The following is a 15,921-nucleotide window of genomic DNA, read 5'->3' on the forward strand; positions in this document are numbered from 1 at the left end:
AATTTTTTTTTTTAATTTTCTTTTCTTTTTGTATTTATTTCTTATGCTATATATATATGTATGTACAATACAGGTCAAAAGTTTAAACTCACTCGTGAATTTTTAAAAAATGAACAAATAATGAGGTTTTTTAACTGATAATCTCACCAAATTAACTTTATTTTGATAAAGGTGATATATATGAAATTGGAGGCCTGTTAGAGCTGCACTGTTCAATCTAGTAATTGTCGGATTTAAACTAGATATTATATGGTTTGGTTGTATGCAATATTTTCTGACAAGTCATAGATGCATTGCTTTTTTTTTTCTTGAAAAAGTCAAATCTCCCAGTCTTAACATACTAGTGAGGTATAATCGGATTGATAATTTAGATTTTCTGTGAAAGAGGAGTTTCTATTTTAGATGACAATTTAAGAAAATTATGCATGTCATTCAAATTTTGATACCAGGCTCACTGTAATGAAGGCCCTACTCAAGGAGGGAAGGGATTGTTGAGAATTCCATCAAATTCCTTTCCACAAATATTGTGCTTATTGATCAGCTTCTTTTTTTTTTTTTAATGAAAATTGCTGTTTTTATATTAAATTGTTTTTTATATAAAAACTACGATTTTGTCAAAAGGGTCTAACAGAGAGGGGGATAGCCTGGTTGGTAGGGCACTGGACCCCTGTCCAAGAGGTCATGGGTTCGATCCCCCCCCCCCCCNGAAGACACCTCGTGTTTTAAATGGTGACTCGTGCACGTTAAATCTATCGAATGGCAAATTCCTCCATGTTCCCATAACAAATCATGCCTCTGGGGTTACTGATCCAGGAGTTTCCTTGCCTTCTGGATTGGTTCAAAATTACGAGATTACGGAGTTGAACATTAGTAGTCGTAAACCCAAAATTAATTGGGTCGGCTGTTCAACGACGGTTATAAAACATCAGCTTACTGAGCCGCATCAACTTACCGAGTTACTATTACTTATCCAACATCAGCTTATGTTGGATAAGCTGAGTAAATAAGCAAGTTAGAACGATGTTATTGTTTAACAAAAATACCAAACAATAATTAAAAATCACAAAAATGTTTTTATTTGAAAAGCTATGGGCAAAAATTGTTTGACGAATAGATCTAGAGTTTTATGAAATGGAGTCTCTTGTTGATGGAAGTGTTCAGGGTAGAAGAGGATGATTAGTTCTTTGATTTATTCATCGATTCGAGTTCTTGGAGTACAGCTGAATCAAAAGTACCGCATATATATTTTCCTGGACTGCTTGGATCCTGTGAAACCCAGAAATCATATACCAACTCCCGGAAACGGTCTGACGTCATAGCATTACCATTGGACCTGTCTTCATCCTTTAAGAAGACACATTTATTAACCATAAAAAGTGCATTATAACATAATACTTATTTACTGCACATGCTATATCATGTTGTTAACCTGTTTTACATGTAAACTTCCATATACTGCTGATGTGGTATAATAGTTACAATACTGCCCCCAGAAAGCATATAACCTTGCGTCAGAATTTTATTGTCACGAAAATGTTTGTACTAAACACCTTTTTTTCAATAAAGTAAAAATATTGCAGTTTCAAACCTTTCATCCAAAAAGGATTAAAAATTATTTTTTTTAAAAAGTCTGGTCACATGGGTAAAATGGTCACTTAGGTCATTAATGACGTTTTAGCTGACGTCACACTAGCGATAGGATCAAATTGCATTGTCCATTGAAATTTCATGACTAGGTGGATTATAGCTGAGCATACAAGACTTTGTGAAAAGAAACATTAATAATGACTTAGATTTAAGATTACTTTCATCTTGAGACTAGCTTTATGAAATGATTTTTTCAAGCTTCAAAAACCCTAAATCAACCTCGATTGAAGATTTTCATATCGAAGGTTGTTGTCCAAAGGTTTTGGATGAGGGTAATGTGCGTCGAATAGAGCACATGGTCACAGATCTCGTTTTAAAGTTAGGTTAACACGTAAACCGCATAACAAACCATTTTAGGTTTCCATTAAAAGGTTTTTGCTGAGTGAAAATAAACCTTATTTTGTTACCTGGACCTCAGTATCTTTTTAAATTAAAAAAACATAAAAATAAAAAACATTAATTAGTATTATTGAGACTCGGTTCATCTTAACAAATTAAGGTATCATGAGATGTTAAAATACATGATATTGATTTCAAAGTAGAACCTTAAACTGATTTTTCAAAGAGTGAATATTGGCTAAAATGTGCTAATTGTGTTGATACCTAAATCCATTAAATGAATATATTCATAAACCCAGCGTGATTTTGGCGGGGGCACAATTTCTGTTTCAATGAAAAATAGTTTTTGTTTAGTTTAGGTTCGGTTGGTTGATTTAGGTATTTTAGGTTAGGATGGCTGACTGAATGTAAATAACAAGCTTCCTATAGTTTGTCTAATGTAAGAACTCCCCTTGACATTCATCTGGACCCGTGGCGGTTATTATAGAAATGAGTTATAACTATTTCAAGTAGGGGTGTGGGGTCACTGTTTAGGATATGTTTTGGCCTTTTCTTCGGTCTATTTTGTTAGCCGTAGAATGAAGAGAATCTACCCTCCCTGAAATGCGCTATTCTTGTTGCCATTGCAGCAGACGGTCTGTGGCGGGAAGAGTTCTTACAGTAGACAAACCGGAAGAAATTTAGAAAACTTTGTGTGTGTGTAATACTTACGAGGCAGTATATGAAGGAAGTTTTATTATTGTGTTTATATTTACGCGTAATTCTTTATAAGAGTTTTCTGTAATTTATAAATTCTAACAGGTCGTTAGCCTAAAACGATTTTAAGAACATGTATATTCATTGTAAGGTTTGCCATGTTTTTAGTGTTATCCCTCATTTGGCTATATTTGTGTAAAGTATCGCCGTTGGTTATTTTTTGGGTAGCATCTTTCAAATTCATTTGTATTTTGTTTCGTTGAAGGTTAAATTGAAAGAATCTGTGGGAAGTAGTAATCGAGTAACCCGAATGTTTCACGTCGAATTTAAACTCTCAGCGCCATCTGTGCTTAACTGTCAACCATTCATACTAATATATATAAAAGAAAAATACTCAGAAAATATTTTTGGTTAGTTTAATTTTTTTAATCAGTTATTTTTCTGTATTTATTATTCAATGCTTTAAGTTAAGTATGATTTAATGTTGACTGAGAGTAAAAATATGATCTCAAAGAGTTAATTTGTAATTTTATGAACTTGGCAGGTTGTTTAAACTTACATTGATCATGGTTTCAAAGCAGTCCTTAGCTCTTGTTACATCCATATCATGACTTGCCAAATACTTTTTATAATCTTTCACGCAAAACAATCCATCCTCTGAAAAAAAATATTAAAGAATTTATTAACTTACTAGTAAATATTTTTGTCTCACTGAAATATTTTTTTTCGAACATAGTTATCGAATTTTAAATGGAGATTGTAAGGTTGAATTTCTTTCAAATTTTCACTGTATTTGTTAAAATTCGATGACTAATTTTGATAAAAAACATTTCAATGAAAAATAAAGCAAAAATTATTCAGTAAGGTATTTCCCGTTAACAAGGGTAAGTTATCCCCTGAGCCATCACGGCTCAGGGGATAGAGCTTTCGCCTTCCAATGAGTTGAACTGGGTTCGAAACTCAGCGATGGCTGGTCGATACAAATCCGCATCTGGCTTGCACCGACCGCAGTACTGACGCTGATTATCTTCAGTGATAGACGGATCAGGGGTTAAGAGTCCCTTTGCCGTCAGGCTAACTGTGGGAGGTTCTCGTGGTCTTCCTCACAATGCAACGCAAATGCGGGTTGTTCCATCAAAAAGTCCTCCACGAAGGCAAATTTCTCCCAGTGGTTAATCCAGGAGTTCCCTTGTCTTCTGGATTAGGTTCGAAATTAAAAGGCTACTGAGTAGAATATTAGTAGTCGTAAACCCGAAAATTGGGTCGGCTGTTCAAGAACTGTTATAATATAAAATAATTATAATAATAATAAAATTAGCAAGGACATTTTTTTCTGTCTGAGGAGCGTAAAAAGTTTTTAAAAAAAAGGTACAGAGGACATTTGTTTATTAGAATTTAATTAAAACTAAGTTCCTATTTATTTTAATATATTAGATAACTTCTTCCAACCAAGGGATGGTGAAAAGGGGATATAATTGGAGTTTGAATGTATACCAATATGTTACGTAAATCATGAAAACTAAATCAGATTATTCTGGAAAAAGTCAGAGAATTGTTTTTATGAGTGTTTGTTGGCCAATTCTCTCAAATTGCGTAGTCTTACTTTTTTCTTATTTTTTATAACCATCGTTGAACAGCCGACCCAATTATTTGAATTTACGACTGCTAATGCTCAACGCCGTAACCTTGTCATTTTGAATCCAATCCAGAAGACAAGGGATCAAGGATCGGGAGAAATTTGCATTCATAGAGAACTTTTTGATGGAACTAACCCGCATTTGCGTTACATGGAGAGGAAGACAGCCAGAAACTACCACGGTCAGCCTGACGGCAAGGGAACTCTATTCCACGATATGTCTACCACTGGGGATGTTTCACGTCAGCATTGTGGTCGGTGCAAGCCGGATATGGAATTCGTATTGATCAGACATCGCTGGGATTCGAACTCGGTTCACCTCATTGGAAGGCGAACGCTCTATACCCTGAGCCATCGAGGTATGTACCATGTATTATTGGAAAGGTTTTAGTTTAATGAATGAATTGACCATGAAGCATAGATTGTAAAAATACGAGCAGTCGAACATTCGGGCTATAACGTTTTTACTTTGCATACTGTCATTGATTTATTTAAAAGCAATGTTTGCAGTGAGGTTGGCAATAAATAGAAAAAATGTTTGACACTTTAATGTTTTTCACACACATAAGAGTCGGCAATTTTATAGTAACTTAATTTTCCCAGTAAATAAATAAATGAGTAAAAAAGGCTAAATATTTTTTTCTCACAAAATAAACGTATCGCCAATTTAGTTTTAATAACAAAATGTCACAAATATATCTTTATTTCGTATTATACGCATTACGAAAATGTAAGCATTGCTTAAAAATGTGCAGTTGAATGACACAAAAACTAATTAGTTTTCGACAGAATTTCTGGGAAAAGAAATATAAATATTGGGCTATTGCATAAATCTGTGGCATAAAACCAGATTATTTTTATTTGTTATTCACGCATTTTAATTTAGTCTTCATATTTTCATTAGAAAAAATCATTTGTAATATTTTTTTATTCAAACGAAAAGGCTCCGCCCCTACTCATTGACCATTTTTTTTTTTCGTTTAAAGTCACTATTTTACATAAGAGCAAACAGCATTTTGAAATCAAAATAAAATTATTGTATTTTTATAAAAGAACATTTTGTCAATGTGTTAATTGTAACGAAATGAATGACTACCTGGAATTGAAAAATAATCACCTAAATTTGAAAAAATAAATAAATAAATAAATAAAAAGAAACTTAACCGACTTTATAAGGGTTTCGTAGTTCTCACGGTTATAGTTACAGTGATAAAATTTTGAAATTTACAAACGGCAACACCCACTTTTTTTTTAAACCGAAACGTAATCAGAACAGTAAAAAACCTAAAATGCAGTTTGAACGAATTTTTTTTTTTTTTTTTTTTTACACAAGAGTTTACAACACTAGGTTGTTGCAAAAGGTCGTCATCTTTCACGACTACTAACGAGGAGAAAATGTGATTTAAAAAGAACTTTAAAAACGCAGTAAAAAAACTACCATTTAATTCTCCCCCTCTTTCTCATACACACACTCACTCTTATGACACTCTCTACTCGATAGTGGTCGAAAAGATGATTTTGACAAAAACCTATCGTCGTAATGCTTTTATCCTCAGGTAACCCGGGTTTGGATCCTAGAAGGAAAAAAAAATTTTCCTGGAATATTTTTTTTTTTTCTTTCTGTGGTGGATACGAATTCCGACTGAAACAGATTAATTTTAATACCAACAGATGGCGCTCAGACTGAATGAATATTAATGTTTTTTTTTATTTTGTTTCAGTTTGATTTCTATAGCTTTGGATGGAAGATGATCGTTTATGTAATGTCCGTCCTCTTCTTATTAAATTTGTTTTATCATTAGAGTTCGTTCCCTTTTAAAAGCAAGCGATGCAGTATCGAAGTCTGAAGTAAAAAAATAGAACCAGGTAGGAAAGAATATACTTCTACTCTATTTTGACACCGACCCACCACAGTGTTGATGTTAAATATCCTCAGTGGTAGACGCATCATCCTTTAGCCGTCAAGCTAACCGTGGGAGGTTTTCGTGGTTTTCTTCTCTAAGTAAAGCAAATGCGGGTTAGTTTCATCGAAAAAGTTTCCACGCAGGCAACATTTCTCCCAATACTTGATTCAGGTCTTCTGAATTGAGATTGAGTTCCCTTGTCTTCGGGATAGAATTCAAAATCGCAATATTACGGAGTTGAACATTGGTAATCATAAACTCAAAATTGGGTCTACTGTTTAACGTCGGCTATAAAATAAAATAAAAGTACATTTAATGTTTTCAAAATTTTTGATGTGCCCATATAGATTCTTCTCTGTTATGGTTATTATCAAGCAGTGGGAAAGAAATCCATTTTTTTTCTTCTGAATTCGAAGTTTATTAGTCAATTTGACATTTGTCGAAACTTTTCAACTCCAATAGAGAAACAGAATTTACTATGAAAAGTTAATCCAGTTAAACCTTGTAACTCGTTTTGCTACAATAATAGAATGAACTCTTTTTTTAAAATGTTAACCTTTTCGTTAAGTTACTTCTGTCATAGCCAAGAAATAATAGAATCCTTGTTCTGTCTGCCTGACCTACATTTCGCTCATATAAAAATGATTCTCTCTTGTGCAAGAATCTCTGTCATTTCAGCTGTTGGGGCTATAAAAATAGAACTTAACCAGATGGAAAATGACTTTTCTATTTGTTTTTCACAAATAATATATTAGCTCTTTTTTTGTTATCTTATAAATAATTTTCGATTGTGTCTTATTTTTTTTCCCATTTAGCTAACAGTTATGAAATCGGTAACCGTGAATTTAAGAACATTTATATTTAAATATCGACAATACGTTATTTTTCAAGACTTATCGTTTCCTGTCTGATATTTAAATACGTTTCTATTTCATACTTTCTCTTTTACAAAATTTTCCAATTCCAAATCTTTCCAATTCCAAAATTGGATTGGGAAATTTCCAATTTCCCAATCCAATTCCAAATTTTCTTATTTTTTTAATAATTGCCGTCTCTGTCTATGCATTTGTGTGTGTCAGTATTTGTACCCCCTTTTGTTTTTGAGAAAGCATTCATCCTTATCTTTTCCTGCTACAGTTTTAATGGAACACACCCGAGCGTCTAGCTCTTAACTTCCTTTTTCCTGTAATAAAATAATGTTTGACTCGAAGGTGATTCAGCTCCGATGACCCTATGAAGGATGAGTCTCAATGCAAGGACATGACGGGGAGTTAACATGGCATGGGCACACTATGCTTGAGCATCTTCAAAATTCAGTTAAATAAAAAAGATCTTTCTGTTTTTTAAATAGTGTAACAAAAGTGTAGTGTATTATAAGAAAAAAAGTTTTTTTTTTTTCAATTTAAAAAAAGGGCTTGGTGTAGCAGTGGGCAACAAATGGTCGGAGACTGCTTGCTATTTTCAAATTTTCTCTAGCACGAATCTAATGCGCTTTATATCCAAAGCATAATTTATACATACTAAGTGATATATTTATTATCAAAAAATATCAATATTTAACACTACGTCACGATATCTTTCCAATTTAGTTAATTGATATTATTTCTACACTGGTCAGAGTATTTTCGTCCCGCAGTGGACTGATCGTTAAGACACGCTTCCCAACAGATCACCGAAGTCAAGCATCACTGGCTGCGGTCAGTGTGCGGGTGGGTGACCACTTGGATTAGTCCGTGAGGATCGAGTGTGTGCGGTATGGGTCCTCGTTAAACTGTTCGGCTGTAAAGTGCTCGACTTCGCGTGCAGGTCGTCGGGCTACCGAAGCGGAGGTGCCATCCCCTCTGCAGAGGATCAAAATTGTGATGGCATGTCTTCGGATCATCCTCAGGGATGTTTCCCAGACCGTCGCCAATAGCCCATTGTGCAGTTCTAGTGCTACATAAATGAACTACAACAACAACAACAGAGTATTTTCGTAACTCAAATAAAATGTACTCACAATAATATCGTATTGATTAATTATCGTTATATTCGTAATATTATCTTTTTGACATTTTATGTTAATGTTTGGGATATTACCGTATAGATTGTACTGTATTCTCAATATGTTTAGTTATTGCTAAATATCGCGTATAGGATTATAGATGTGTTATTGATTGCCAGTGACTGGTATAAACTACGATCTTCTTATATGTTGGTTCATTTAGCTTCCCAGCATCCGATAAGTACCCAGAAAATAATTTTGAGGGAACTCAAGCAAAGATGAGCGATTAAATTTCAAAATGGTCAGGTCACGCTATTAGTCGAAAATAACGTCATTACTCGTGAGAAGGGAGAGGGTTTGGAAAATTGCTGAGAATTTATCAGTTATACAAGTTATTTTTTATTACTATTTGATAATTTATAATTGATTTTATTACAGTATCACACACAAGTTACAACAATATCTTCAAACGTGTTTTTTAGACTAATATTTCAAAAAATTAATTTAATAAAAGAAATTATAGAAAACAGTTATTCCATTTACTGATTTTTTAAAAAGAATGTCAAGAAAAATACTAACTGTGGTACTTAGATTATGTTTTTATAAGACCACCATAAATATAAATACTGTTTTTTTATTTTATTCGGCTCTGTTACAAATGCTGTAACGTATAACGACTAAATAAATATTAAGTATTAAAATTGCTCAAAATAAAAATACTATTTACAGTACGTCCAATTTTGTGATGATTCCCTTCATAAAAATAAAATTTAATATTAAATATGGGTCATATGTTATCGACCATGTCAACCTCTATCTATAAAAAGCTACCCCAACATAGAATCGAGTTAACATGTCTTATATACTAGGGAATTGGAATTGTATTTTTGTAGTGGTAGGTGCACTACAGCCAGTTAGTGTACCATCTCCCTTTCCACACAAAGTGATGTCATTTTCGACCCATAGTGTGATCCGGCCTCTTTGAAATTTAGTCGCTCATTAAAGAAAACTGTGAAAATTTTAATTATTGTATGGATGATTGACTGAATGTAAAAAAATAACAAGCTTTCTAAAAACGGAAGAAACTTAGAAAACTTTCGGTGTATCCCTCCGCTTTTGTTATGCTTATGAGGCGATGCGTGAACAGGTTTAATATTCTAGGAAGTTTTATTATTGTGATTTGAGTTTAAATTAACGCATACAGTTTTCTGTAACTTATAAATTCTAACAGATCGTAAGTCTAAAACAGATTTAAGAACATTAATATCCCAGCATGAATAAAGTTTAAGGTTTGCCATGTTTTGTGCGTTATTCCTTATTTGGCTATATTTGTGTAAAATAGCGCCGTTCGTTATTTTTCGGGTAGCATCATAGCAAGCTTGCGAAGTCTTCCGAATTCATTTGTTGTTTTTTTTCCGTTGAAAGTTAGATTGAAAGAGTGTGTTATGCTGAAAAAACACTACAAATGTCATAATATTGGGGAATGCGTTTTTTTTCTTCAAGATAAGGCTTAAAAATCAGTCTGAAGTAGTAGCTACCCTGGAAATCTTAAGACGAATTTTAACCCCCCCAGCGCCATCTGCGCTGGGGCTTCAAAGTCAACAATCCATATATAGAGCCGTGATGGTTCAGGGGATAGAGCGTTCACCTTCCAATGAGATGAACCGGTTTCGAATCCCACCAATGGCTGGTCGATGCGAATTCGCATTCGGCTTGCACCCGACCACAGTGCTGACGTGAAATATCCTCAGTGGTAGACGGATGACGGGTTCGAGTCCCTTTGCCATCAGGCTATCCTTGGGTTGGTTCTCGTGGTCTTCCTCTCCATATAACGTAAATGCTGCTTAGTTCCACCTAAAGGTCCTCCACGAAGGCAAAATTTCTCCCAATACTTGATCCAGGAGTTCCCTTGTCTTCTGGATTGAGTTCAAAATGACAAGGCTACAGAATTGAACATTAGAAGTCGTCAACCCGAAAATTGAGCCGACTTTTCAACGACGGTTATAAGAGAGAGAAAAATAATAATAATAAACAAACCATTCATATTCGTCCAGAATGAAAATAAAATAAAAAGTAGTTGACTATTAAAATAAAAAGTGGCTAATGGTTAAAAACCACGTTTTTTAAGATATATGAACTATTGAAATTTTAATGATTTATAATTTCGTCAGAAATAAGCGGGTTGGTATTTATCCCACCACCTCTGAATAGGTTAAAATAAAATTTTTATAAAAAAGGTATAAAGATACAAGCGAAAGATTAGTAATTAAGATTAATTAATTCTCCTTAATCACAATATGCAAAATAATGTGAGAGTTTTTACCAAAAAAAAAACAACAAAAAAAAAACACTTACTGTTTGAGTCCATAATGAAAAAGAAAAGTTGAAGGTAGGTCTGCAGAAAATCTGGCAACTCTTTATGAGATTTGGTCTGTTGTCCCAAATTGTGAAAGAATTTGAGCCACTCATCAAATTCCACTACTGTATCCTGGAAAAAATATTATGTTTTCAATTTATTTACATTTTTAGGCAAAAATTAATTTTCTTAATTCTATAGTTTTGACATTGAATGTTGGAGGGGGAAAAAGCAGTGGTAAAACCCAGGGTAAAACCTCCTTAAGGCTTGGTTTCTTAGGACAGGACGCCGTCAGCTGGAAATCAGCGTTAACCTCTGATTGGTCCATTTGTGAGTTTGATAGTATACGTCATCGAACGCTCATCTTGAACTACAATTGCCGTCCAACTCAACTGCAGTTGGATTACAACGTGACGTTAACCACAGAAGCAATGGCGGACAACATCCAACAGCGCATTGAAATCAGCCAAGATTTTGATTTTGACATTAAACATAGCTTCTTCATTAAACATAGCACTCTTCATTTAGCTCAGCTGCAATGTGTTTTTTCTTGGACAAAGTCATTATTTGTTCTCTAAAACACTGGTCGACAATAACAAAATCAATACAAATTCAAAATAAATATTTGTTTACGTTATTAACGCATGCGCAATGAGAGAAAATGTCTGCGTTGGGCCGACTGCTCACGCTGAGCTAACAAAAAAGTATTTTTATGGCGTCAGCTCTACGTCAACTTTCCGCTGACGCCCAGATAAGGTGCTAGTTCTAAGAAACCAGGCCTTGAGCTAACAAACCAGTATTTTGTTGGCGTCAGCGGGACGTTGACGTCACGCTGACGCCCAGATAAGGCGTTTGTCCTAAGAAACCAGACCTTTACTGAGAGGGCGCTGTGAGCGCATCAACAAGCAGTGAACATGTAGACACGGAAGTGTTAAGTTGTATTAATCCTTTTTTCGTTATTAAATATTTGTTTCCTTATATTTGATTTGATTTCGCCGATGAATTATTTTGAACTATTGACACAAAACCACTGAACCTACCTTGATGTTGATTTGAACACGGAACAAGCAGTTTACGTAATATTAATCTAAGTCAAATGAGTTTTAATGTACGTAGTTGCAGTTTGTGCAACCTTAGTTAAGTCATACGTTAGGAAGTTATTCGTAGATCTTTGCAACTTTAGTTAAGAAGTTATTCATTAATCTTTGCAACCTTAGCTAAAAAGTTATTCATAAATCTTTGCAACTTTAATTAAAAAGTTATTCGTAGATCTTAACACTTTCTGTCCCGAGTCCCATTTATTATAAATAAACAATTTCGCAGAGGTAAGCTTGTTGTCAAACGAAATTTTGTTTAACATCTTGAGACCTAGTGCCCCACCTATTGGAGAGAATATATATAATTTATGATTTAATTTTCATTTTGCAAAGCGTTGAAACATAATTCTTTCTCTTTCACTTCTTTTTCTTAATTTAGATTTATTATTTGTTTATGTATTTTATGGTAACCGTGATATATTTTTGTTTTGAATTAGTTTATGTTCTACATGGCTTCATGCCTATCTTTGTGTTAAGTAAGAAATATTTAGTGAAAGAATTGAAATCTTTGTGCAAGAATATTGAATGTATCACTTAAGAGAATTGATGCTTGATGGGCTTGGCTTACTCGAAATAGAATGGAAAAACGGTTGCTAACGTAAACAAATACCACGTTTGCATAACCAATCAGCCTCGAGATGCCCTCACCATGTCACTTGCAGGTATCCCATTGAAAAGAACTAAAAGGTTAATTAAGTTTAATAAATAATTGAGTTTTTTTTTAAAAATATTTAATAGCGTTTATGAATTTACTTTCTTTTAAATAGCGTATTTCTTAATAAAAAATATTAAAAAAACACACATTTTTACTATTATTTAAAGTTTCGGGTCTCAAATCTAACGGGGATTTTTTTTTTTTTTTTAAAGTTACCATTTTTATTAAGGCTTTTAGGCTATTCATTTACTATGGAAGATGCAGATATTGTTTATCGCAATGATATAAATACATGTAATGAAATTACATCGTTATAACTTTTCCATTTCTTAAAAAAGTTTAAAAAATTTTCGAGTTCTTTAAAAGCATGGGTGTTTACATATCACGCCTTTTTTAATTACTTCATGCCTTCGTTAATTAAACTATATCACGCGAATACGAATTAAATTAAAGAATTATTTTTCATTGTCCATATTTTTCATTTTATTTTTAATATTTTGATGTAAATATTTTAATCTAGTATCTCTTAATCTAGTAAGATTTAATTTCTAGTAAGATTACGAGGGTTGTATTTTAAGTAAGGGCCGTTTGAAAATAAAAACCAAACGAAAGAAACTTTTCATAAAGCAAATTTATTTTTTGATTCAGCATATGCTTCTCTTTTTTTTCGAAATAGTTGTCAAGTTTGCTTTAACACTTCTCATACCTTACAACTAGATTTAGAATACCCCCTTCATGGTAACTTGCCGCCTGCTCCTATAACAAAGAGGTCACGACCATTTTTCACGTCTTCGTCATCGTTGTGCTAGTTGCCCCCAAAATGATATTTGAAACATCGGAGAAGATGAAAATCACTTAGCGCAAAATCTGGGCTGTATAGAGGGATGGTCCAAAACTTCCCAGCCGAAGGAGTCCAATAAAGATCGGGACTGAGATGTGGAGAGAGTCATTGTCATGGAGTAGCAAAATTTCCTGTCAGCATGCCAATAGGAGGCTTCGTAAACTTCACAAATCTGCTGATGAATGTATGCAGCAGACAGGTTTTTTGACGACTAAAAATGCATCAATGACCGTGATGGCTCAGGGGAAAGAGCGTTTGCCTTCCAATGAGGTGAACCGGGTTCTATTCCCAACGATGGCTGGTCAATACTGATTCTACATCCAGCTTGCACCGACCACAGTGCTGAAGTAAAATATTCTCAATGGTAGACGGATCATGGGTTAGAGTGCCCCTGCTTTCTGACTAACAGTGGGAGGTTTTCGTGGTTTTCCTCTCCATGTAACGGAAATGCGGGTTAGTTTCATCAAAAAGTCCTCTACGAAGGTAAATTTCACCCAATACTTGATCCAGGAGATCCCTTGTCTTCGGGATTGAGTTCAAAATTACAAGGCTATGGAGTTTAACGTTAGTAGTCGTAAACCCCAAGAGTTGTGTCAGCTGTTCAACGACGGTAATATAAAAAAAATATGACCGTATCGCGGAAAAAATACGCGTAGGGTGACTTGGTAAACTTGAGCATTTTAAAGACACAGAACTAACGGTACAAGTTACCAACACAGCTGCAACTGAGCACAGTTGAATGACAGAACGTAAGGGATGTAAGCACTCGTTGCGATGCACGCGTCACATATCAGTATATATATATATATATATACAGATAAAATTTGAATTAGTGCTCATTTTTCACAACTTTTCAATTGAAAGAACACTTAATTATTTCATCATTAATTTAACACGTAAACCATATTAATGCCTGTTCTTAAAATCACCCTNTATATATATATATACACCGAAGAGGCAATACATTATAACCACCCTCCATCTATAACAATGAGCTCGCCCAGGTTTTCATGATTTCTCGCCCAGGAACAATCTTTTCTTGGGGCACATTAGGACCCATAATCCTCATAGAACAATCCCTGACGTCTGTTAGCTACTTGAACATAGTTGCAGACCAAGTTTACCCATTCATGGCAGCAGTTTTTCCTGCAGGGGATGGTGTTTACCAACAGGATAATGCACCAAGTCATAAGGGTCGAATCGTCATGGATTGGTTCGAGGAGCATTCTAGTGACTTTCAAGTCATGTCTTGGCCCCCAAATTCGCCTGACCTTAATCCAATAGAACATTTGTGGTCCTACTTGGAAAACCAAATTCGTGCTGCCACGCTACCCCCTCGCAATGTGAGGGAATTACAGGACCAGTTGGTGAGCGTTTGGTACTAGATACACTATCTAGCCATTAATGACCGGACACCCCTTGAACGGTAGGTGGACTCGTCCTGGCGGAATAAATATGGAACCTGTGGTGGGGGAAAGACCATTCGCAAGCAGGTGACGGCCAATGGAGCGTTAACAGTGAAAATGAGTGGACGGCGAAAGCTGAATGAGGCGGAAAGGGGCATGATCATAGGCGCCCACCGATTTGCTCATTCCATGCGTGCCATCTCCGACAAGTTTCAGATATCGCGATCAACAGTTGGTGACGTCATGTTGAAATGGGAACGAGAGGGAGTGATAAAACAGCAGTCCCGACCCGGCAAGCCCAAAATAATGTCCGACAGAGATCGACGATCTCTTCGACGTGTAGTGAAGGCAAACCGAAAGATGTCGTTGGACACTGTCGCCACCAACTTCCGGGCTGCATCTGGCAGTGTTGCCAGTACACGTACCATTCGTCGGGAGCTGATTGCACAAGGATTCCATGGACGAGCAGCAGCACATAAGCCAAACATCTCATCTTCAAACGCCCACCACCGATTTCAGGGGAGCAGAGCACGTCGCCAGTGGACAGTAGAGCAATGGAAAAGCGTTATGTGGAGTGATGAGTCACGCTACACGTTGTAGCACTCTGATAGACGGGTGTGAACCTGGCGAATGCCCGGAGAACGGTACCTACAGGAGTGCATTGTCCCCACTGTGAAGCTCGGCGGTGGAGGAATTATGGTGTGGTCATGTTTCTCATGGTTTGGCCTTGGACCCTTGGTGTTAGTGCGTGGAACCCTGAACGCAGAAGGGTATAGAGACATCCTGGACAATTCGGCGCTTCCCACCCTGTGGCAACAGTTCGGTAATGGCCCGTTTGTGTTTCAACACGATAACGCTACCATTCATAAAGCACATGCCATCACGGACTGGTTTGATGACATGGGGGTGCAAGAGCTTGACTGGCCATCCCAAAGTCCCGACATCAATCCAATTGAGCATCTCTGGGATGAGTTGGAGCGCCTGTTGAGGGCCAGACCACAACGCCCCAAAACCACTACTCAACTCTTCGTCATGTTACAGGAGGAATGGCGGGCAATACCTGCCGCCGTGTACCAACACCTAGTGGATAGCCTTCCTAGAAGGGTTAAAGGTGTGATTCGGGCGCATGGCGGCCCTACGCCCTACTGACTTGATACTAGCACCTCATATATCCGAAATGAGGGGTGTCCGGTCATTAATGGCCAGATAGTGTACCTCAGACTACCTATCAGCACCTTGTGAAATCAATGCCACGGCGGATGCTAGCAGTTTTGAGGGTTAAAGGTGGTGCTACATGTTATTAGCAGGGTGGTCATAATGTAATGGCTCTTCTGTATATATATATATATATATATATACA

At 35.8% G+C, this 15,921-nt stretch overlaps 1 protein-coding gene across 1 annotated transcript in view; it reads right to left on the reverse strand.

Annotated features, from left to right (window-relative positions):
• Positions 1–1,053: 1,053 nt before the first annotated feature.
• LOC107442069 (sarcoplasmic calcium-binding proteins I, III, and IV) overlaps positions 1,054–15,921 on the reverse strand; it is a 19,975-nt gene continuing 5,107 nt past the window's right edge. The window contains exons 5-7 of the mRNA XM_016055536.3: positions 10,562–10,694; positions 3,242–3,339; positions 1,054–1,344 (exon numbers count right to left, since the gene is read on the reverse strand). Of these exons, the coding sequence (XP_015911022.1) occupies positions 1,177–1,344; positions 3,242–3,339; positions 10,562–10,694 (399 nt within the window). The 3' untranslated portion in view covers positions 1,054–1,176. The remainder of the gene's footprint in view (positions 1,345–3,241; positions 3,340–10,561; positions 10,695–15,921) is intronic.

This window comes from Parasteatoda tepidariorum, chromosome 6 (genome assembly GCF_043381705.1).
Source record: "Parasteatoda tepidariorum isolate YZ-2023 chromosome 6, CAS_Ptep_4.0, whole genome shotgun sequence".
In the NCBI taxonomy this organism is placed as follows: Eukaryota; Metazoa; Arthropoda; class Arachnida; order Araneae; family Theridiidae; genus Parasteatoda; species Parasteatoda tepidariorum.